Genomic DNA, 21,782 nt, shown 5'->3' with positions numbered 1-21,782 from the left:
AGGCAAAGGCAGGTGGATCTTTGCGTTCAAGCCCAGCCTGGTCTACAGAGCAAATTCTAGGACAGCCAAAACTATACAGAGAGACCCTGTATATATGTAAAAAAAAAAAAAGAAAGAAAAAAAAAGTCCCAGCCTGTGAATAAGGCAGAGATGGCAAAGCCACAGGCCCAGAACAGTGGGAGACCACCAGTGAGAACCTTGTTGGCAAGCAGGATGGGCATAGGGCAGGCGATAGCGCTGTTCCTCTAGGGCTAAACAGTGGCTGTGGCAGAAGCCAAGAAAGTAGAAGGCTGTCCCAGGGCTGAGGGACCCTAAATCACTGTGGGGTCCACATTTGGCAAAATCTCCCCTTGCTTTGTCTAAAAATGATGCAAGTTTTTTTTTTTTTTTTTTTTTTTTTTTTTTTTTTTTAGTTTGCTTCCCACTTAGTTTTGGTTTGTTTCAAGATGTAAAGGGTGACAGAATGATCCAGATTCTACACATGGACCCCATCAACTGGTGTCCCTAATGCTCATAGTCTCCTGGGCTTTGAATGATCATTTTGGAACAGTGAACATAGGCTGAGGGGCAAGGGGCCAGTGCAGTAGTTTAAGAGAGTGAGGGAAAGGCCTTTTCTCAGGAGGCTCCTGCAGTGTGTTGAGGAGATGACACTGACCTACTTTAGGGTGGGTGGTGGAACAATACAAGAGTTTGGGAGACAAATTCTGGCACCGGTAACTAGGTTGGGGTAAGGATGACTGTGCTGTTCAGATCAGGACACAGGGACACCACAAGCAATTCTGTTCTGTGGGGAAGAGAACAAGTCTGTTTAAAGGAGGTGGAGCTTTAAGCTGAGAAAGCTGGAACCAGGAGACTAAGAAAAAAAATAGTCTCTAATTCATATGTATACGTGGTCAGGAATCCCGGCAGGCAGAAGAGAAACAGGGGACAATTCATCCTTCAGAGGCACATCCCCAGTGATCTATGGCCAGCCACCTACCACCAGTGGTCAAGGCAGAATCCTCATGGTCCTGCCACCTCATAAAAGCCCCACCACTAAACACTGCTTCCACCAGGGACCAAGCCTGCAATATACCAGCCTCTTATGGGGCACTAAGCCATCACACACTGCTCTTTGCGTATCTTAGTGCTCAAGCCTTTCCAGTAGATTATTTACTTCCTCTGTGTCTATCTGATAGTATTTACAGTTAGGCCAATGCCTAACCCTGTACATCTTCAAAACAGCTACAATTTGGTCTCATCCCAAGAAACCATGGGAGTCTGGAAGGCACAGTCAGCTGTGAGGTAGACCTAGGAGCCTGCCATCCCTGGTCTTCTGTGAAGCAATGGGAGCATGTGTCAGTTCAGTGGCCAGGGTCCCTGTCCCTAGCAGCGCCTCCTTCTGTCCTGGCAGTCTTGCTGGAATGAGTACCTGACGACTCGGATAGAACAGAACTTTGTGCTGAATTGTACCTGCCCAATTGCTGACTGTCCTGCTCAGCCCACTGGAGCCTTCATCCGGGACATTGTCTCCTCCCCAGAGGTCATCTCCAAGGTACCCTCCTTCCTGCCCCAGGCCCCAGAGGACAGGCTAGCCTCCAGATACTAAGAGCATTTGGGGCCTCCTGGAGAGTCCTGCTCTCCCATCATTGGTAACAACTTGCCTCTTCCCACAGTATGAGAAGGCCCTCCTGCGAGCCTATGTGGAGAGCTGCTCCAACCTGACATGGTGCACCAACCCTCAGGGCTGTGATCGCATCCTGTGCCGCCAGGGCCTGGGCAGTGGAACCACCTGCTCTAAGTGTGGCTGGGCCTCTTGCTTCAACTGTAGCTTCCCTGAGGTGGGTGCCCCACTCTGACCCCTGCAAGGACTCACCCCTTCCTTCCCTGCCCAGCACTTTTACACACACACACACACACACACACACACACACACACACACACACACAGATGTCAGGGGGCTTCCTTGCCCCCTGATACCTGGCTGAGTTGGCTGTCTGCTCACACCCTCCCCCCCAGGCACACTACCCTGCCAGCTGTGGCCATATGTCCCAGTGGGTTGATGACGGTGGCTACTATGAGGGCATGAGCGTAGAGGCCCAGAGCAAACACCTGGCCAAGCTCATCTCCAAACGCTGTCCCAGCTGCCAGGCGCCCATCGAGAAAAATGAAGGGTGTCTACAGTAAGTAGGGGTACAGGAGGCTGTGTGGGAGGCCTAGCAGTAAGGAAGAAACTCAAGCTTACTGTGGAGTACAGCAAATACACTGCCCTTACTCATTGTTCCCCAGGGTCACCTCCTGACTCCTCCACCCCAGTTCTAAGTCCACTGTGTTGGGAAGCCCAAAGCAAAGGTGTCCTTGGCAGGGCTTGGGAAGGTGGGACCTTGTCAGTGGTGTGTCCAGCCCTTGGGCACCCTGGACACCCTTATGCAGAGGCAGGCTTCTCTGACCAGCTCGAATCCTCCACAGCATGACCTGTGCCAGATGCAACCATGGGTTCTGCTGGCGCTGTCTCAAGTCCTGGAAGCCAAGCCACAAGGACTACTACAACTGCTCTGCCATGGTAAGGGGCTGGGCACATGGGGTCAGAGACCCAACTGCAGCTGCCGTTGGCCCTAGGGCAGAGTTGTATGCCTCGAACAATGGCATAGCAGCCAGAGCAAAGCAGTGGGGAGAGACAGGGGCCTCTGAGGCTGAGGTTCTGGGAACTCTGTACTGAGGGAGAGGACTGCCCATTCAGGTGACCAAAGAAAGACTAGGAAGAGCAGAGCAGGGCATTCTGGGCAGTCCCCAGAGCAGGGAGTGTGGAGTGAGCCTGCCCTAGTGCTGGCTGCCCAGGGACAAGCCTCAACTTTCCCATGTGAAGGGAGGCCAGCAGCAGGACCTGCAGGTGAAGTGTAGAGAGGCATCATGGATAGTGGCCCTTCTAAGAACCCCAGCCCATCAGAACAAGCACCCAGCAACAGTTCCATGTGTCCTTACCAGGTGAGCAAAGCAGCTCGCCAGGAGAAGCGGTTTCAGGACTATAACGAGAGATGCACTTTCCACCATCAGGCCCGGGTGAGCAGTGGGCAGCAGGTGACTGCACTGGGAGGGCCTGTAGGGAGCTTCATGGCCTGCAAGTCTCACGGCTGGGACTGCACTTTGCTCCTACAGGAGTTTGCTGTGAACCTGCGGAACCAGGCCTCTGCCATCCACGAGGTGCCCCCACCTAAATCCTTCACCTTCCTTCACGATGCCTGCCGGGCCCTTGAGCAGGCTCGAAAGGTTGTAGCAGTGGGGGAGGCAAATGGGAGGGAGGGTACACCAAGGGGGCTGAATGGGCTTGGATAGAGGAACCAGAAGAGAGGAAATGGAGCTGGATGCACTGAGCTGACAGGGTCTCTCTAGGTGCTGGCCTACGCCTGTGTCTACAGTTTCTACAGCCAGGACACGGAGTACATGGATGTGGTGGAGCAGCAGACTGAGAACCTGGAGCTGCACACGAACGCCCTGCAGATCCTCCTCGGTGAGCCCGGAGCACCAGTGCCCTGCCGTCCTCTCCCCTTGTGCTAAGCATCCCATGCCCAGCCAGACAGTGACCCAGGACCCTTACCTCTGTCACTGTCCCTTCCCTTCCTTCATTCTATGTAGCCTTCCCTCTCTTGGGTCTGAAGTCTTAACATAGGGCCCTGGGTCACAGATGCACTCCTGACTGGCTGCTCCACACCCTGCCCATGGCGGGTGAGCTCCATGAGGTGGATTTTTGGTTTTGTTTTAAAGGTTTATTTATTTTATGTATATGAATGCTCTACTTGTATATATGCCTTTGTGCCAGAAGAGGGCACTAGAAATAGTTGTGAGCTACCATGTGGGTGCTGGGAATTGAACTCAGGTCCTCTGGGAGAGCAGCCAGTGCTCTTAGCCACTGAGCCATCTCTCCAGCACACTCTGAGTTTTGGCAGCCATGCCTGGCACTTGGGAGATGCTCCATAGACGTTTGTGGGAGGAAGGAGTGGATGGGAGGAGAGAGCAGGCCCTGTGCTCACTCCCTGCAGAGGAGAGCCTGCTGCGCTGCCAGGACCTAGCCTCCTCCCTGCGCTTCCTGCGGGCTGATTGCCTCAGCACAGGCACGGAGCTGCTCCGGAGGATCCAAGAGAGGCTGCTGGCCATCCTGCAGCACTCCACCCAGGTACTGCCCTGCACAGTCCTGCTTGGGGGGAATCCTGAGTGGGCAAAGGGGGCCAGAGCCAGTGAGCTGTGTCCCTTAAGCTCCTGGGGTTTCTCCAGATCAGGGGTTTGGGGCCAGGTGCTCATGAGAATCAGTCTGAACTTTCTCAGACCATAGCCCTGCATGTGGGAGGCACTGAAGGGAACGATCTCCAGGGTCAGGTACTCAGGTGTGGAGCCCAAACTGAGCCCTGTTCTTGGGTCATCTTCTGCCTGCTTGGTAACTGGTCAGAGATGCTGCTCAGTGCAGGCTCAGTGCCCATCACTATCCTCTCCCAGGAGCCTCAGGGAGTTAACTGCAGGAGTGCTCACGGGAGTCTGGCTCTTAGGAACCATCAGGAGACAGAGTGCCAGGCCAGAGGCCTGGTACCCTCTGCTCTTCTGCTCCTCAGGCTCTCCTGTCTCTTTGTCAGGACTTCCGGGTTGGACTGCAGAGTCCATCAGTAGAGGTTCGGGAGGTGAAAGGATCCAATGTGCCCAGCAATCAGTGAGTAGGCTGGGCAGAACCCGGGGGAGGGCAGCAGGAATGCAGGCTTCTCCGGCTGAGAGTGGTGACCTTCTCCAGGCCCCAGGGCTCCTTGGGGCTGGAAGCCGAAGAGGAAGAGGAGGAAGAGGAGGATGTACCCGAGTGGCATCACGACTTTGATGAGGAACTAGACAACGACAGCTTCTCCTATGACGAAGAGTCAGAGAACCTGGACCGAGAGACTTTCTTCTTCGGTGATGAGGATGACGATGATGAGTCCTATGACTGAGGGGGGTGGCAGGAAACACCAGGAGCTGCTCCACCAGGCAGGGCCACAGGGCTGGGGACTTCAGCCCTCCACTGTCACATGAGAGGGGATTCCCAGTGTGTGCAGCACCTTCTGTTTACTGAATAAACTTTTTTCACACACTCTCCTGGTGTCCCTGACAGCCACTGTCACTCTTTAAACGACTTTTACTACTGTGTATGCCTGTGTGCACGTGCTGTGGTGCTATGGATGGAGACAGGGAGTCACTTCTCTTTTCCATGTAGGAGCTTGGGCCAGAACTCATGTCTTCAGGGTTAGCAGCTGAGCTGTCTCACCTTAGACTTCCAGACTTTTCTATCCTCAGAAAAAGCCCCAAGCAGACTCGTTTGACCTAAACTCACAAAGGGAAGCATGAGCCCTCACAGTTCAGAGATGAGGAGAATGACAGCCAGCCCGCCTGGCCTCCTTCCATACTTTTCAATGTTCCCCAGGCAAAGGGCATGACAAGGTGCCCTCCTTTTGGGGACCATTTCAAAAGGCCTTTTTGTGTCAGGTGAAGCGTGATGGAAGGGGATGCTCTTAAGGTCCTGTCCCACCCCCACCACTATACATTTGGTGGTTTTTTTGAGACTGGGTCTCTCTACATAGCTCTGAGTGTCCTGGAACTCATTATACAGACCACACTGACCTCTAATTCAGAAGTCCACCTGCCTGTGACTCCCGAGGGCTGGGATGTATGCCACATCCAGCTAAATGAACCCTTTTCACTAGTGAGGGAGGGTGAGGCTGGAATGATTCTAGAGATGTGTCAGGGATCAGGATTTAACAAAGTGGGGCCAGGCCCAGAGACAAGGGTCAGCAATTAAGAGCACTTGTTACTCTGCAGAGGCCCTAGCTTCAGCTCCCAGCACTCAACGCGGTGTCCATAACCATCTCTAATGCTAGTTCCAGAGAATCCCATGACCTCTTCTGGCCTCTGTGAGCGGCAGACATGCATTTGGTTATATAAGTACATGTAGTCAAAACATAAAAACTCTCAAACTTTTTTTTAATAAAGTAGGGATAGGTCAGATACTTGGGTTACTGGAGGCAGCTTTCCTCTCAGGAGGGTAAGTCGCAAAGTATCGATCAAGCATGGCGTCCACCTCTTCTTCTGTGTAGTCCCACACCTGGATCCTCGAGCCATTTGCTGCTCCTCGGATCATGGCGGAAAGCACTGGGGGGGGGGAGGGGATAGAATTGACTCCATGCTCCCCAATTTGCTCCATGCCCCAGCCCACTGGGAAAGGAAGAAACTGGTATGGGGTTCCCAGAAAGCCAGGAAGGGGTAAGCGCTCTGAGGCTGGGTTACTTACCTCGACCAGACTGTGGTCGGAATAGGCACAGAATTTGTTTACCAAGAGCTACTGCCCAGCCCAGTTCATAGCCAACACCCAAGGATGGCTGTGTCACCTCGGCCACGACCACTAGAAAGAAAGCAAAATAAGACTTAATACCTGGGACTTGTAAGGACAGGGCGGCAGTGTTTCTGTGGTATGGAAGGAGTCCCTTCTAGGTATGGAGACCAGGGACATCCAGGAATAACTGTCACAGAGGAGCCTGCATGGAGGAGGGAGGAGTACTCACCATCAGCCTGCCGCAGCCAGGCCAGGTCTTGCTCATGGATGAGCTTGTCGCCCCCAGCAGCCTCTTCTCCTGTGGTTGAGGGGAAGCCGTTTAAGGAAGTTCTCACCCCAACTCAGTCCCTGGAACCCTTCATATGCCCTTCATATCTACTTTGCTCAGAGAGGCAGAGGGAGGAGACCCGTGCTCCAGCACCTCCAAAGGCCAGCCCAGGAGAGGAGTATGTCAAAAGGGGTGAGGAATCGAACAGCCACAAGAAAAACCCAATCCTGAGCAAGGTGGCAATGAGTGACTGGGGCTGGACGAGTGTGTGGAAAAGACTGACTACCTATGAAGTCAAACAGCCCTGGAAAGGCAGCTGGGGTCTGAGGGTCAGGATCACAGCCGCCAGCCTGAATAAATGCTACTGTTCAGGATGGTGAGGTAGTGCTGGTGGCAGGGCAGAAATATCTCATCAAAAAGTCCATTTGTGAGCTGAAGACGGTGGCACACACCTATAATCCTAGCCTCAGGAGACAGAAGCAGGTGGATCTCTGTGAGTACCAAGACAATCTGGCCTACACAGTGGGTTCCATGACAGCCAGGGATATATAGAGAGACAATGTCTAAAAAAAAAAAAAAAGCCTGACGGTAGTGACAAGCACCTTTAATCCCAGCACTTGGGAGAGAAGTTCAAGGGCAACCAGGGCTACACAGAGAAACCATGTCTCAAAAAACATATTTAATCCGGCACTCGGGAGGCAGAGGCATGTGGATCTCTGAGAGTTCGAGGCCAGCCTGGTCTACAGAGTGAGTTCAGTTCCAGGAGAGCCAGAGCTGTTTGTTACAGAGAAACCCTGTCTTGAAAAAAAAAAAAAAAAAGAGGAGGAGGAGGAGGATGCAGAAGGAAGGAAGGAAAAGGAAGGAAGGAAGAAAGAAGGAAAGAAAGACAAAAGCAAGCAAGCTGGGTTTTGTTTTATCTCAGATTTCTTTTAGACAGGGTCTAACTATGTAGTCCAGGTTGGCCTGGAACTCTTCCTGCCTCAACTTCCAGAGGGTTAGGATTCGAACAGTTGAGGACTATCAACCAAAAACACCGTGAGCTAGCCACCCATAATAACAAACAGGACCTTTTCAATCCACTAGTGTTTTTGCCTTGTAATTCTTTGTCTTTGAAAAGATTCTCCCGGAAGGGCTGGAGAGATAGCTCAGCGGTTACCAGCACTGACTGCTCTTCCAGGGAACTTGGCTGGGTTCAGGTCCCAGCACCCACATGGCAGCTCCCAACTAAAACTCCAGTTTCAGGGGACCCGAAACCCAGCTTCGGGTCCCCTAATACACACAGTTTATGAGTTTGTTCTTGCGTGGGGCAAGGGAAAACTACTTAATAGTTTTCTGAGCACAAGTTCAAGATTCTAGGTACAACTTTCAAAGGCTTCTAGTGTGCTGGGACTGCATGGGGCGTGCACTTGCAGGAGTCATAACCCCAGGGCCTTCCTCAGCCAGCCAGTCCCCTAACTTAAAGGTCCCAGCCCTCGGGGCCCCTAGACTGCAGGTCCCTTAGGCAGCAGGTCTACTAGTCAGCGGGTCCCCTAGCCTGCAAGTCCCTTGCCAGCCAGTCCCTCAACCTACAGACCCCTCTAGCCCCAGTCTGCGGGTCTCCAGGCCGCGCCGCCTCACCGCGCGGGTCCAGCTCTGCAGCAGCCACGTGCTCGGTGAGCACCTTCCCATAGCGCCGCAGCCGCGACACGATCTTCGCATACAGTGCCTGGTCCTCGCGCCCGCCGCGGATGCTCCCGCAGAAGTACACGGAGCAGAGCCCCTGCTCGGCCGCCGCCGCCATCGTCGTGCGCGCTCGACGCCGCCAGGGGGCGCAGTCACGACCACGTGATCTGAGAATGCGACTCGCGGCAGAAAAGGGTGCATCTTTTGCAAGCTCACTCCTCTCGGATTGGCTCTTCCTGAGTCAACCCGCCCCTTAGCCCTAACTCCTCCCTGTCACCTGCCCCTCCCCAGCTCCCAGCTGCTCAAGCTGTCTGGACTCTCCCGATTCCCTCAAGCTCTGCAATGGATCCATGGGCAACTGTAATAATAGCTTCTCACTAATCTTTCCACAATTTAAAATACTGCTAATTTTTTAAAAATCAGTTTATCATTCGCCGGGCGGTGGTGGCGCACGCCTTTAATCCCAGCACTCTGGAGCAGAGGCAGTGGGATCTTTGTGAGTTCGAGGCCAGCCTGGTCTACAGCGTGAGTTCCAGGGCAGACAAAGCTACACAGAGAAACCCTGTCGAAACCCCCCTCCCCGCCAAAACAGTATCATTCATCGTGTATGTAATGTGATTTAATCAAATCCACCCGATCTCTCCCTTCCAACCCCACCTCTACCCTCTATACCAACTCCATGTGATCTGTTATTATTATTGTTGTTGTTTTATTTTATGTGTATAAGTGATTTGCCTTCGTGTACGACTGCGGCGCATGCCTGGTGCTCCAAGAGGCCAAAAGAGCACAATGGGATACTCTGACCTGGAGTTACAGACGTTGTGAGCCACCAAGTGGGTGCTGAGAATCAAGCCCGGGGCCTCTGGGAAAGCAGATAGTGTGTGCTCTTAACCACTGAGCCATTTATCCAGCCCACCTTTTAATTTAATACTGAATACACTGTTACCTATGTGGGCATGGGTATGAAACCGTGTGCTGGAGGAAGTACAGGCAACCTCTCAGGGCCTGATTCCCTGAAGAAAAATGGCCCAGCAGCCATTTCTCATCAGTAGCTCCTCAGCTACTGTCATGATTCGCCTTCTCCACACAAACTGGGATTTGGGACAGCTTGATCTTGTGCAGGCAGCCACGACTGCTATGAATTACTGTGTGCAACCCCATGCCATGTCCAGGAACACTGTTTCATGACAGTCTATCCTCTGTCCCTTATAGTCTTTCCACTCCCTCTTCCAGAATGATCCCTGAACCTTGGGGGAGGGATGTGGCATTGGCAATGTACGTTCACGTTCACACACTCTCCAGTCCCCAGGTGTGGGACTCTGGATTAACCTGGATCTACTACAAAAAGAAGCAAGTCTGGTGAAGGCTAAGATATGCTCTAATATGTCGGTACAGAGATAAGAAATTGGGCAAGACTATTACACATTCTGAATCTGACTCTCCATCACCTCCATGGTCACCACCCTGGCCCTACCACTCTGCAGACCTGTTCCCACCTCTTCCTGCCACAGTCTGCTAACCACTCTGTAGCTGTGCAGAGCACACTGAGGGGATGGGAAACCCTCAGTGACCCCCATCTTAATTGGGGTAAACCCAAAGGGAAAACAGAAAACAATCCAGTGGCTCACACATTAGTGAAGAGCTGTGAAAACCAGCCTCTAGATAAAACACAGTCATTGCAGTCACCAACTCTTGCCTGCAGATGAATGCACTGGGCCTGCAGAAGAAAGAGGCTATCAACAGCCAAGGCTGGGTGGATGGAGGGCTCCACCTTCACTGGTGAACTAATACGTCAGGAAAAATGGAGCCACTGATTTCGGCTGTGTGCCCATTGGTGACCCACCAGGCTCCACTAATCCAATGGTCACACAGACAGCCCTGGTTAAACTAATTGGTCATAAATTAACCTAAAAGTCATAGATTTAGAAAAGCCATTGGTAGGGAAGGGGGAGAAAGGGATGGGAGGGAGATAAGAGAGAGTAAGGGGCCAGGCAGTGATGGTGGTTGTGCGTGCTTTGTAACCCCAGCCCTGGGGAGGCAGAGGCAGGCAGATCTCTGAGTTCAAGAGATCAGTTTGTAGACCAGCCTGGTCTACAAAGTGAGTTCCAGGACAGCCAGGACTACACAGAGAAACTCTGTCTGAAAAAAAAAAAAAAAACAGAGAGAGAGAGAGAGAGAGAGAGAGAGAGAGAGAGAAGAGACAGAGAGAGTTGGGAAGAGAGTAACCATGCAATATATACAGTTATGAAATTGTCAAAGAACAATTTAAAAGGAAAACTTTAGTAAGGTGTGTGACAGGAAATTCTGATGAAAAAGTCACACATGTCTTAAGGTCCTCCAAGAATGACTGACTTCAGAGAGATGGAGTGTTGTAGATTGGCAGCCAAATTACCTGGGGCTATCTTTAGTTCCCTTAGCAGCCTTGCACGGCCCACTTCTGGGTCTGGTCTGATGTCCTTGTGCCTGCTAGTAAATCTCTTGGAATGTGTTGACAGGCGCTAAGAAGCATCCAGGTGTCATGCATTCTAGACCGAATCCAAGCTCCAGAATGGAAAGGTCAGATGACGCAGTCGCAGTTGCCCTGGCTGTGCAGCAGTGTGTACAAGTGCTTACACTCCTAAGAAGGCAGAAGCAAAGCACACGGAAGCTTCCTTCCAGTTTATCTTCACATTTTGCCCTCTGACAGCCAGACTAGAACACAGCCAGACTGTGTTCCCTTACAAGAAGAAGAAGCCAGATATAAAAACCAAAAATCTGGACTGAATATTGGACAAGAGGTGTCAGGCAGTGTTGGGCCAGGTGTGGGCAAAAGACTAACCAAGCACAGTGGACTTAACTTTGGCCCCAGCTCAGCCCTTGTCGGGTTCCGATCCACAGTGGGCCAGCTCAGGCTGAGCCTGGCTGGGTCCTGGAGCTGAGAAGACAGAGTAGGAAATCCACAAGGCTGGTTCACACTATTTGACACCCACTGGGTATGGAGCTGGAGAAATGGCTCAGCTGGTGAAGCACCAGCCACTCCTGCACAGACATGAGTTTGGCTCCCAGCAGTCGCAGTTCCAGGGAATCCAACACCTGCTTTTGGCCTCTGCCAGCACCAGGCATGCATATAGTGCTCAGACATGCATACAGATGAAACATCCATACACACAATGAATAAATAAATAAAAATAAAAATAAAAACAAAACACTAGCTCATGTGTTAGAATGAACTTTTATTTAAAGAAAATGTGAGCCAGGTGTGACTGAACACTCCTAAATCGCAGACTTGAGACATGGAGGCAGGAGGATTAGGAGTTCAAGGCCAGCCTCAGCTATATAGAAAATTTGAAACCAGCCTGGGCTCCAGAAGGCCCTGTCTCAAACAATAGCAATAACAAAACAACAACTAAAAACCAACACAAAAACCACAGCTAAGTGTCAGCTGGGTAATGAGGGGTTGGAATCTTTGAACACCATGAATGGGAATACATGGTTTAGAAGCTAAGAAGAAAGCATGAAGCTTCTAAGAGGATTAAAAAAGAACTCTATTTGGTTCAAGTATCCAGGCTATAGGTGTGTGTACTAAGGAATTTAAACCAAGAGGCTGGAGAGATCCAGGGGTTTGGATCTGGTTTCCCTCAGGCACCAAGAGTCTGCACAGTCTTATATGCAGACAAAATATCCTTACACATAAAATAAATAAATCTTTTTTATTTTTAATTTTTATTCGTATTGGTGTTTTGCTATGGATGTCGGGTGCCCTGGAATTGGAGTTACAGTTGTGAGCTGTCGTGTGGGTGCTGGGAATTGAACCCAGGTCTTCTGGAAGAGCAATCAGTGCTCTTAACCACTGAGCCATCTGTCCAGCCCCACAAAATCTTTTATATGTGAAATCTTTTTTTTTTGTTGTTGTTGTTTTGTTTTTTGAAACAGGACTTCTTAGTATAGCCCTGGTTATCCTGGAACTCACTCTGTAGACTAGGTTGTCCTCAAACTCACACGATCCACCTGCCTCTGCCTCATGAAAGGAGTGTGTCTTTTTTTTTTTTTTCTTGTAGGCTTTTTCTTTAAATCAGAATTTTAAGTAACACATGCACTTCCCATACTTCATAATCCTCTTCACAGTGGATAAACTATAGAAGCAACCCAAGCACCCAGTGAGAGATGTGCACATGAAAAAATGTCTAAAAAAACCCAAATGGCAACAACAACAAAAGAAGAAAACAAGAAACACCAAGCCCCAAATGGCAGCAACAAAAACAAGAGCAACTGCGGAGTATTGGTGGCACAGGCCTTTAATCCCAGCACTCCGGAGGCAGAGGCAGGAGGATCTCTGTGAGTTCAAGGCCAGCCTGGTCTCCAGAGTGAGTGCCAGGATAGGCTCCAAAGCTACCCAGAGAAACCCTGTCTCGAAAAACAAAAAACAAAACAAACAAAAACAAACACAAACAAACAAACAAGCAAAAGCAACACCTGCTCCTAACCACTGAGCCCACCCAACCCTCCAGCCTCAAGACCCTGGTTTTTTGTTTGGTTTTGTATTTCTAAAAAAAAATGTTCAAAGGTTGAAAAAATGCTAAGTATGGAAATAAACAGAAAAATATATGACCCATGGTCAGAAGATAAAATTAAACTACTCAGAAATTACTCAGACAATGAAGTTAAGTACATTAATACTTATATTAATACTAAGTATTAATACTTAATAATGTATCTAAGTACATTAAAACCATTATAACTATTTTGGATTTTGAAAGTTACAAGAAAAATTGGACATATTAAGAAATGTGGATGATCTGGGAAAGAGGATCAGGGATTTCTCCCAAAGCCTTAGGCATGCAAAGCAGGCATCCCTACCATTCAGCTGCATCCCAGCCCCATGAGATGTAGAAGATGCTTTTAAAGACACAGTCTCACTCTGCAGCTCTGTTTGGTCTGCAACTCACTATGTAGACCAAACTGGTCTCAAAGACACAGACATCTGCCCACATCTTCCTCTCCATTGCTGGGATTAAAAGTGTGTACCAGCTCACTGGCCTAGACTGTTTTCCTCCTCTCATTCTCTCTACCTGTCTCTGTGTCTGTCTCTCTGTCTCTTACACGTGTGGGCTCATGTGTGTGTGTCTGTGTGAGTATGTGTGTAGTGTGAGTGCGTGTATCTCTGTGTGTATCTGTGTGTGAATGTATGTATCTTCTGTTGAGTGTGAGTCTGTGTCTATATATGTGTATCTGAGTGTGTCTGTATCTGTATGTGTATCTCTGTGTGTCTTTGTGTGTATCTGTGCATGTGTGTATCTCTCTCTGTGTGTATCTGTGTGTGTATCTCTCTGTGTGTGTCTGTGTGTATACCGGTGTGTGTGTGTGTGTGTGTATCTACATGCCACAGAACATGTATGGAGCTCAGAGGGTAACCTTTGGGATTTGCTTCTTTTTTCCCACCATGTGGGTTCTGGGGATTGAATTCAAGCCATCAGGTTTGGTCAAAAGCTCGTTTATACACTGCCAGCAAAGTCCTACATCTGACAGAAAATATGAAGTATTTGTCTTTTTGAGTCTGCTTATTCATTTAACATAACGATTCCCAGTGGCATCCAGTTTCCTGAAAACGTCATGATTTCATTTTTCTTTTTAAATTTATTATTATTGTTATATTATTATTATTATTATTATTATTATCATTATTGTGTGTGTGAATGATGTATACATGAGTGTGGGACTGTATTGCTAGGTTGCATGCATGCTTTAATGCATTGTGGCAGTCAGAAGACAACTCTTGGGAGTTGCTTCTTTCTTTCCACCATGTGTTCCAGGGACAGAACTCAGGTTGTCTGACCTCTGAGGCAAACATTTTACCAGCTGAGCCATTTTCCCAGCTCTGTGAGTGTGTGCGTGTGTATGTGTGCAAGCTCATGTGTGCATGTGTGTGTGCAAGCTCATGTGTGCATGTGTGTGGAGGCCAGAGGATTCTCCTCTGTGATTGCTATGTGATACGATGTCTTCTTTCACTGAACCTGGAGCTAGATTGGCCAGCAAGCTTTGAGGATTCTCCTACCTGCTTCCCCAGTGCTGGGGCTGGAGACGTGCACCACAGCGCCTGGCTTTTTACAGGTCCTAGGTTCCAGGATCTGAACTCGGGCCTTTGTGCTTGTATAGTAAGTGCCCTCACTTCATAGGCTGCTTATAGGGATTAAATGAGCTAATTGCCTGGCAGGTGTAACGCTGCTAGTACTGTTGCTGAAGGTGCTCCCTCCGCATTTGCTGGGGATATAAGCAATGGAAGAAGGAGCCGAGAGACGCCGGGCGCAGAGTATATTCAGAGAATATTGAGTAATCCCATCTGTTGGGCACATGTTGGAAAGAGCTTTTAATGTCACAATAAAGAGTGTGTATCTTATTTGGCAAGCAACAAGAAACAATGATAGAGTGCGTCAGCAGCTAGAAGAAAGGACCAAAGGAAGAGAAGGTAAGAACCAGTAGAGGAGGCAAGTGCATGATGAGGAGAGGACTACAGGTGAGGGGTGGTGCGTCCCAGTGTGGAATGGTGTTAGAAGAGCCACGGTAGACATGTGTGGGGAGGGTGGGTTCAGATAGAGTAAAGGGCTCAGGGGGAAGTACAGTGGCTGTGTGGAAGATGGAATCGCGCTCAGGTGAGGCTAAAGGAGTAACGCGGATATTCTGGGAAGAGGGGGAGATAAAAGGTGGTGGAGACAAGTGGGATTTCTGGGGGACAGGCAAGGAGCCTGTGGTCAAGCGAATGACATAGATCAGTTCAGAAAAGCTGGTAGCTGTTACGGGTTCATCTGAGAGTGCCCAGGCAGGGTCTAGGGGGGCAGAGTGGAACGTGATGTCAGAAAAACGGCAGTGATGTAAGGTCTGGGGCGGTGAGGCGGTGATGTCAGGGCTGGTGCTGATGCTGGCGGCGCAGTGCATTGTGGGCAGCTCCCCTCTCCGCTGCTGCTGCTGCCGCCGCCACCACCGCCGTCGCCCGAGGAGGATCCGGGCCGGGCCGGGCCGGGCCGGGATGGTCGGGGTCGGGAGGCCGCCGCCGCTGCGGGAGAGAGCGGGCCGCCCAGCGCCGCACTGAGCCTCCCCGCCCCGCCCCGGCCCCGGGGGATGCGCCGCCCCGTGCCGCTGCCTTCACCGCCGCAGCCGCAGCCGCAGCGGACACCGAGCAGGTGAGGCGGGGCGGGGCCGGCCGGCCGGGTGGGCCGGGGTCCCTTCTGGGGTTCATCGGGCCTCCCGCCGGGCTCACCTCCAGGACTCGGAGCCCATCCAGCAGCAGTCTTAGTGGCAGCCGTCAGCAGCTGGGACGCTGGCCTACACTGCCTGGGCCGCAGCCTGAGGCCTGGAGCGTCTCCCTGCGCCCGCACAGACCCACCCTCCCCAGCCCATCCTTCTTGGGGTCCCACCCCTGGCCCTCGTCCCGGTGATGTCCCTCCTCACTCTCCTGTCACCTCTGACAGGTCATTCAGCTGTCTCCAGACCCTCTCTGCCATCCCTCCACCAGCCTCCCTTTTTACTCCCAAGCTGTGCCCAGAAGCTCCTGCCGTGGTCCTGTCACTCTGCCCTGCCACCATGATCTCCTGTCTCTTGTTTTACCAACCCTCCTCTCCTCACCCTCTCACTCCGACAGGCCCTGTTCCCTTCACTCTCTTCCTCACCTTCCTCATCTCTTTTCTCCTGTTCCTGTCACTCCTCATGGCTTCGCCTCTCCTTACCTGGCCTCTGCGAGCCCCAAACACTCTTGCCTCACACCTTGCTTAGCCACACATTAACACTTCGTGCTGTCTCTCCACTCACCCACATTCTCATGCACACACACACACACACACACACACACACACACACACACACACACACACACACAGGGACCTCAGAGGATAGTAACCAAGCAGCCATGCTTGTCAACCCAGTCTGGGATAGCTGGATTCACCGAGACGTCCTCTGGGATGGGTGGTGGAGAGGATGGCCGGATCTTTTCGTCTGCCCCCCCTTTCTTTTAGATTCCCCAAGTATCGAGTGTGAGCAGCACACAGATTTCCCTCATCAACCTGCAGAGCCCACCATACAGGACTGAGGCCCCTCTAGTTGTTCAGCTTTTTAAGTTATTTTCTTTTAGTACTGGGGACTTCTGCTCAGGGCTGAGTTATAGCAAGCATCTCAATCCCCCCTTTGGATTACATTTTGTTTGTTTTGTGTGTGGAGGGCACATGCATGCCACACCACAGTGCGCATGTGGCGGTCAGAGGACAAGGTGCAGGGCCCTGATTCTCTCTTTTTGTCACATGGTTCTCAGGAATGGAACTCAAACTATCAGATGTGACGGTGAGAGGCTTTCCCCACAGAACTGGCTTGGCAGGCCCCCAGTCCCCTTTTTATTAAAAATAAAATTTGGCGTTACAGTTGAAACTGGGACCTTGACCATGCTGGACATATGCTCAACCACTGTGCCTCCTCTCTAGCCTGAATTGAGCTCTTCCCCCTTTTCCCCTGGATTGGGGCTGGGCTGTGGCAGGGGCTGGATTCCTACACACTAGGATTAAGCTATAGTCTGGGTCTAGCTGAGGCCTCCTCCACACAAGTTCAATTGTTTCTCCAGTCTTTTTTGTTTAGTTTCGGTTTGGGTTTGTTTTCTTGTTTTCAGCCAGGGCGTCTTTAGTCCAGGCTGGCCTTGAACTTGCTGTGTAGCCAAGACTAGTCTCAAATCACTCACCCTGCTGCTTCCACCTCCAGAGTGCTGGGATCACAGGTGCCTCAGTCTTTTCCTCACCCCATTTCCTTCACCTTGCCATTGTCCTCCCTGCCTTCCAAACTCATCTTAGCCCACCGCCCTGGTGTTGTATGGGTTGGGGGGACACAATTCAGGTCAGTCATTAAAAAAAAAAAAAAAAACTAAAAAAGAATGACAATGCCTTTCCCTGTGGAGATTCTTTCTCTTCAGGGGGAACACTGTGACCTGGAGATGGCATCTCAGGTCTTTCACAACCTTATCAGGGTGTTTAGACACAGGACCAGAGAAGTTAGCCATCTCGAGGAGTGTCAGGCTCATGGAGTAACATAGAACTTTGCTACAATTAGTAATTGAGTGTCCCACCATGCTTACAAAGAACTTAGCCCCTTTCCTATGCACGGTCCCAGCCTGGCTGACTTCTTTCACTGCTGTGTGTGGCTTTCCAGGGTCATGGTTAGAGTGTGGCAGGGAGCACATAAAATATCTGTAGATGAAAGATGACAAGAAAAGATACTGGTTCCAAACCCTGTGTTGGCTTGGCAGAAATACCAGAAAGTCCCCTTTACTGGCCCCTTTTCTACACATGTGCACACAAAGCAAGACATGCACACATACAGAAGGGCACATGAACACAGGCGCGAGCGCGCGCGCACACACACACACACACACACACACACACACACACACACACGCACGGCGCGCACACACACACACACACACACACACACACACACACACACACACACGTTTCTTATGATAACTTGTGTCTTAACACCTCTGCAGGCTGGGATACTGTCTCCAGTGCTCGACTTTTATCCACCTAAGCACAGTAGATGCTGCGGTCCTCCTGGCTGACTGTACATAGATGTAAAAAGGGGCTTGCTCACCCCTGCCTACCCAGACTTGTGGCTCTCTGTCACTCTGGCTCCCTCCAACAGCACACACTGCTCTCCCCCAATTCAGTCTACCTTGGCCTCTGTGGAGTAGACCCTGGGGTTCCATCCCTCTGAAATCCACAGCTTGAGTCCATGGTCTTGTGTTCACTGTTGGCACACATCCTGGCTTCCCAGTCTTGTGCATGTCCTCGTTTTTTCTTAATGGTCACATCTCTCTGGTTGGCTGGCTGGCCACTGTGATGAGGGTATCCCATGGCTTGGCTATGCTCAGCAGGTCTTCCCCTTTCAGCCAGCCAGCAAAGCACACCTCAAAGGAGTTTTGTGACACAGGCTAGGTGTGGATGCCTGGGACCACAGGTAGAGTGAGTGACTCAAGTTTGTCATTCTTGGGTCTCAGCCTAGGATGCCCCCTGCCTAGCACATCTTCCTCTCATTAGTTTGGAATGTCTCTATGGTAAACGTTTCCTTATTCACACATCATTGCCCTCTCCTGTTCTCTTCGTGTGTGTCCTGTTGCTGACTTTCACACCTCCCGTTTGTGGTTTATCTACCTCCCTTCCACTGACCTCTATCATCAGGAGTATTTCCCCGAGTAACTCCTGGAGCGGCAGCCCTTCAACCCTCACTCCCACCCCCGGCTTGGGAAGGATGCCTGCCAGCAGGATGAGGTTCCTTTCCCCAGCTGTCAGGTGGGCTAGGGTGGCAGTCAGGCTGTTCACTGCCCTTCCTCACTCTCCCAGGTAGATGGCCCCCCAAGGGCAGGCCCTGCGGACACCCCTCCCTCCGGCTGGCGGATGCAGTGCCTAGCGGCTGCTCTTAAGGACGAAACCAACATGAGTGGGGGAGGGGAGCAAGCCGACATCCTGCCGGCCAACTACGTGGTCAAAGATCGCTGGAAGGTGGTGAGTGAGTGACCTAGCTGGGCAGAGGGAGGGGTCTGGGAAAGGAGAAGAGATCTGGAGACTCCCTGAGACTGGTGCCCTTGGAGCCCTTACCCTAAGTGGGAGGTGTCCTCCAGCTCTTTGGAATTCTGCTCAAGTGTTATTTTTGCGCACACGTTCTCCTAGTACCATCTCTCCAACCCGGCTCCCTCTCACCCCTTCCCGGGCTAGGTCGTGCTACTCCAGCCCAGCCTGAACAACTCCTGGTTGGATGTCTGGATGCGAGCTGCAGAGCCCGGGGTGCGGAGGAGGGTGGTGGGGGAGGGGGCTCCTTCTCCGCCGCACCTTGGGGAAGGACATTGAGTGAGCATGTGTTCCTCCGCTTCCGCAGAGGACGGAAAGGCTTGGGTCTGGGGAACGAGGCCCTGCAGGCTGCTCCCACCGCATCCGCACTCCATCTTCTCCATCCATCCTCCTCCCTTCCCGGGTTCCTGCGGCAGGTGCAATACGCCGAGACTTCATCTCCCAGCGTGCCCTGTCCCTCTAACCCAGGACTTCAGGCTCCTTGGCCTGCTGGGAGTTGTAGTCCGAGTTTCTTCGTCGGGGGAGGATGGTATCCTGGGTGGGAGGGGGCCACGTAAGGGTTAGGGCAGTGGTTGTATCTAGGGAACTAGGTCTACGTCAGTCAGCCTCGTCCAAACCCTTTTTTCTCCATCGCTTTGAAGCACCGTGTTATCCTCTTTATTGTAGGGAGGGATGATTGATGTAGGATGTAGTGTGGGAAAAGTGTGTGCGGCTGTGGGGTCTGCGAGGAAATGGGGATCCAGAGGGGAAGAAAGAACCGCAGAGGTCAGGCTTTTTTCACTGTGTAGAGTTGGGGTGTTAGCGTGCGCGCGCGCGCGTCACTGTGCTTTGGTGTGGTGAGGCTCAGCTCACTAGGGGTGATGGGGTGGAGAGGAGGGTGGGGTCCGGGTGCCGGCGGATCTCCATGGCAACAGTCACCGGGCCGCGCAGGTCCTCTAGAGGTCCAGGGAGAGAGGCAAAGTAGCATTTTCAGGAATTGGGAGTGGGGGTGTTAGGGAGGACATTCTTAGGGCCCCTGAAGAGAGAGCAACTGGTCAGAAATGCAGGAGGAGCCAGGGCAGCCATAAAAGGAAGGGGTGTTTGGCAAAATAAGAAGCCTCCTTCAAGACCCCCAGGTCCCTGGCACATGAGCTTGGTGTCTGGCACATGGGAGACTGAATAACATTTGTACTGAAAAGGCAAGAAAAAGACTGTTCACACACACTGAGTTTAGACTAAAGACCTTGTTGTGCTCTGGGAAGGAGGGACGAGAGTGTGAGAGTGTGCTGTGCGGGGAGAGAAGTGGCAGAGGGAGTTGCAGGGAGGTTGGGGGGAGGGGCGAGTGTACCAGACCTGGGTTCTCCTTATGGCCATCTCCTGTTCCTTCCCCTGGAGAGCTAGAGAATCAAGACGCCAGATGCAGCCATTTTGGGGGAGGGACGGGACTGATGCGGGAGTGTGGGAACCAGGAACATGGACCAGAGATGGGCTGCACCCAGGAGAAATGGGGTTCATGAATCCAAGAAGAATATTTGAAAATAGTAAGTTGTAAATAAATGTCTTTGCCCTAAAAAGGAAATAAAACAGTAAGTTGTTCATGAGGGGTGATCCTTGCAAAGCAGCACAGCAAAGGACAGTAATAAAAATCTCAGTGTTTGTTTTGTGCCTTTTAAAAAATTATTTTTTGTGCATTGGTGTTTTGCCTGCATGTATGTCTGTGTGAGGGTGTCAAATCTTAGAGTTACAGACAGTTGTTAACTGCCATGTGGGTGCTGGGAATTGAACGAGGGACCTCTGGAAGAGCAGCCAGTGCTCTTTAATGGCTGAACCATCTCTCCAGCCGCACCAGTGTGCCTTTCTTGTTCTCAGAGGTTGTGAAGTGTCCTCTGTGGGTTATCTCAGGAACTGATAGAGTAGATACAGTAATTATCAGCTCACCTGTTTCATAGGTGTGATTAGCCAACTTGCCAAGTTTCAGGACCAGAAGACAGGCTGAGGTCTGTCTGCCGGTAAATGCAATCAGCAGAAATCAGCCCATGAGAGAATTGGGTCTTAGGGCTGGAAGGTCTTTGTTTCAATTTGACTCTCTTATAGTGGAGGCTCAAACAGTTTACGAAACCTAGATAACTCTAGGTTGTCCAGAATGGGGCCAAAAAAAGGATGTCCATTGCAAATAAAGTGAGGGGCTCTATTCTGTTATTTCTTCTGTGGCTTAGGGAGGTCCTTCAACAGGGGTTGGCATGGTTAAAACATAGAGAAGAGGAGGAGAAACAGAGCCTGCAATGGGTCAGAAGGGTATTGTCTTAAGGGACTTTGAGCCGGGCTGCCTTGTGGCATTCATGGGCCCTGGGCCCTTTTGCCTCATGACATCCCCTTCTATAATAGGACACTAAAAATTGCATTGCATGGCTGCATTGTTATAGAAAGTAATAGATTCATATTCCAGACTGAGTTTTCCTCTTTGGCCTAAAAGTTCATCACTTTATCTTTTGGTTGTGAGACTCACCTTTAACAGCTGAGCCATCTCTCCAGGCCCACTTTATCTTTTGATTTCATGATAAAACATTTTTTGGGATCCCCAAAATGTGAGATACCCAGTCCCCGTGGCCAATGGATAAGTAAGCCCTCATCACAGGGCAGAAGGCCAGCAACTAGACCCCTCTTCTAGGGATGAGTGGCAAATGGGAAAAGAAGTAGGTTCAGTCTGGGGTGAGTTTGGGAGTGGGTGTTAGATATGTTCCCACCAGCAGAGAGTCTGGTGGCTTGAGTGTCAGCGCCCATACTTGCAGTGCCGAGTGGCCCATGTCCTGTAACCTTATGGGTTCTGCGCTAGTAGCTTCTGTCTCCGGTTGATGGAGGTTAGAGGAAGTGCAGCCCAGTTACTTACTAGCTGTGGGACCTAGCCAAGGCATTGCAGGCCCTGGGCCTTGTGACTTTCCCTGTGTGCACCATGGGGAGTCGGGTGATCTTCTTCACCTGTGCT

General features: G+C 51.2%; 3 protein-coding genes across 4 annotated transcripts in view; 2 read left to right on the top strand and 1 right to left on the bottom strand.

Annotated features, from left to right (window-relative positions):
- Cul9 (cullin 9) overlaps positions 1-5,086 on the top strand; it is a 38,854-nt gene extending 33,768 nt beyond the window's left edge. For both annotated transcript variants that reach the window (XM_027389183.2, XM_027389182.2), the window contains exons 32-41: positions 1,394-1,534; positions 1,656-1,820; positions 1,999-2,162; positions 2,449-2,542; positions 2,965-3,039; positions 3,136-3,246; positions 3,370-3,487; positions 4,017-4,150; positions 4,602-4,675; positions 4,754-5,086. In XM_027389183.2, the coding sequence (XP_027244984.1) occupies positions 1,394-1,534; positions 1,656-1,820; positions 1,999-2,162; positions 2,449-2,542; positions 2,965-3,039; positions 3,136-3,246; positions 3,370-3,487; positions 4,017-4,150; positions 4,602-4,675; positions 4,754-4,943 (1,266 nt within the window). In that variant the 3' untranslated portion in view covers positions 4,944-5,086. The remainder of the gene's footprint in view (positions 1-1,393; positions 1,535-1,655; positions 1,821-1,998; positions 2,163-2,448; positions 2,543-2,964; positions 3,040-3,135; positions 3,247-3,369; positions 3,488-4,016; positions 4,151-4,601; positions 4,676-4,753) is intronic.
- An 863-nt stretch (positions 5,087-5,949) lies between these two features.
- Dnph1 (2'-deoxynucleoside 5'-phosphate N-hydrolase 1) lies at positions 5,950-8,416 on the bottom strand. The gene is made up of 4 exons (XM_027389186.2): positions 8,205-8,416; positions 6,549-6,617; positions 6,278-6,388; positions 5,950-6,138 (listed from the first exon to the last, which is right to left on the bottom strand). Exons 1-4 carry the CDS (start codon positions 8,365-8,367, stop codon positions 5,990-5,992), a joined length of 492 nt encoding a protein of 163 aa, XP_027244987.1. The 5' UTR covers positions 8,368-8,416; the 3' UTR covers positions 5,950-5,989.
- Positions 8,417-18,649: 10,233 nt separating this feature from the next.
- Positions 18,650-21,782, top strand: part of Ttbk1 (tau tubulin kinase 1) — a 36,872-nt gene continuing 33,739 nt past the window's right edge. The window contains exon 1 of the mRNA XM_027389187.2: positions 18,650-18,757. Coding sequence (XP_027244988.1) covers positions 18,650-18,757 — 108 coding nt within the window. The remainder of the gene's footprint in view (positions 18,758-21,782) is intronic.

The sequence above is a fragment of the Cricetulus griseus genome, assembly GCF_003668045.3.
Source record: "Cricetulus griseus strain 17A/GY chromosome 1 unlocalized genomic scaffold, alternate assembly CriGri-PICRH-1.0 chr1_0, whole genome shotgun sequence".
Classification (NCBI taxonomy): Eukaryota; Metazoa; Chordata; class Mammalia; order Rodentia; family Cricetidae; genus Cricetulus; species Cricetulus griseus.
The sequence above is the reverse complement of the archived record's forward strand: the minus strand, read 5'-3'. Positions and strand labels throughout refer to the sequence as shown.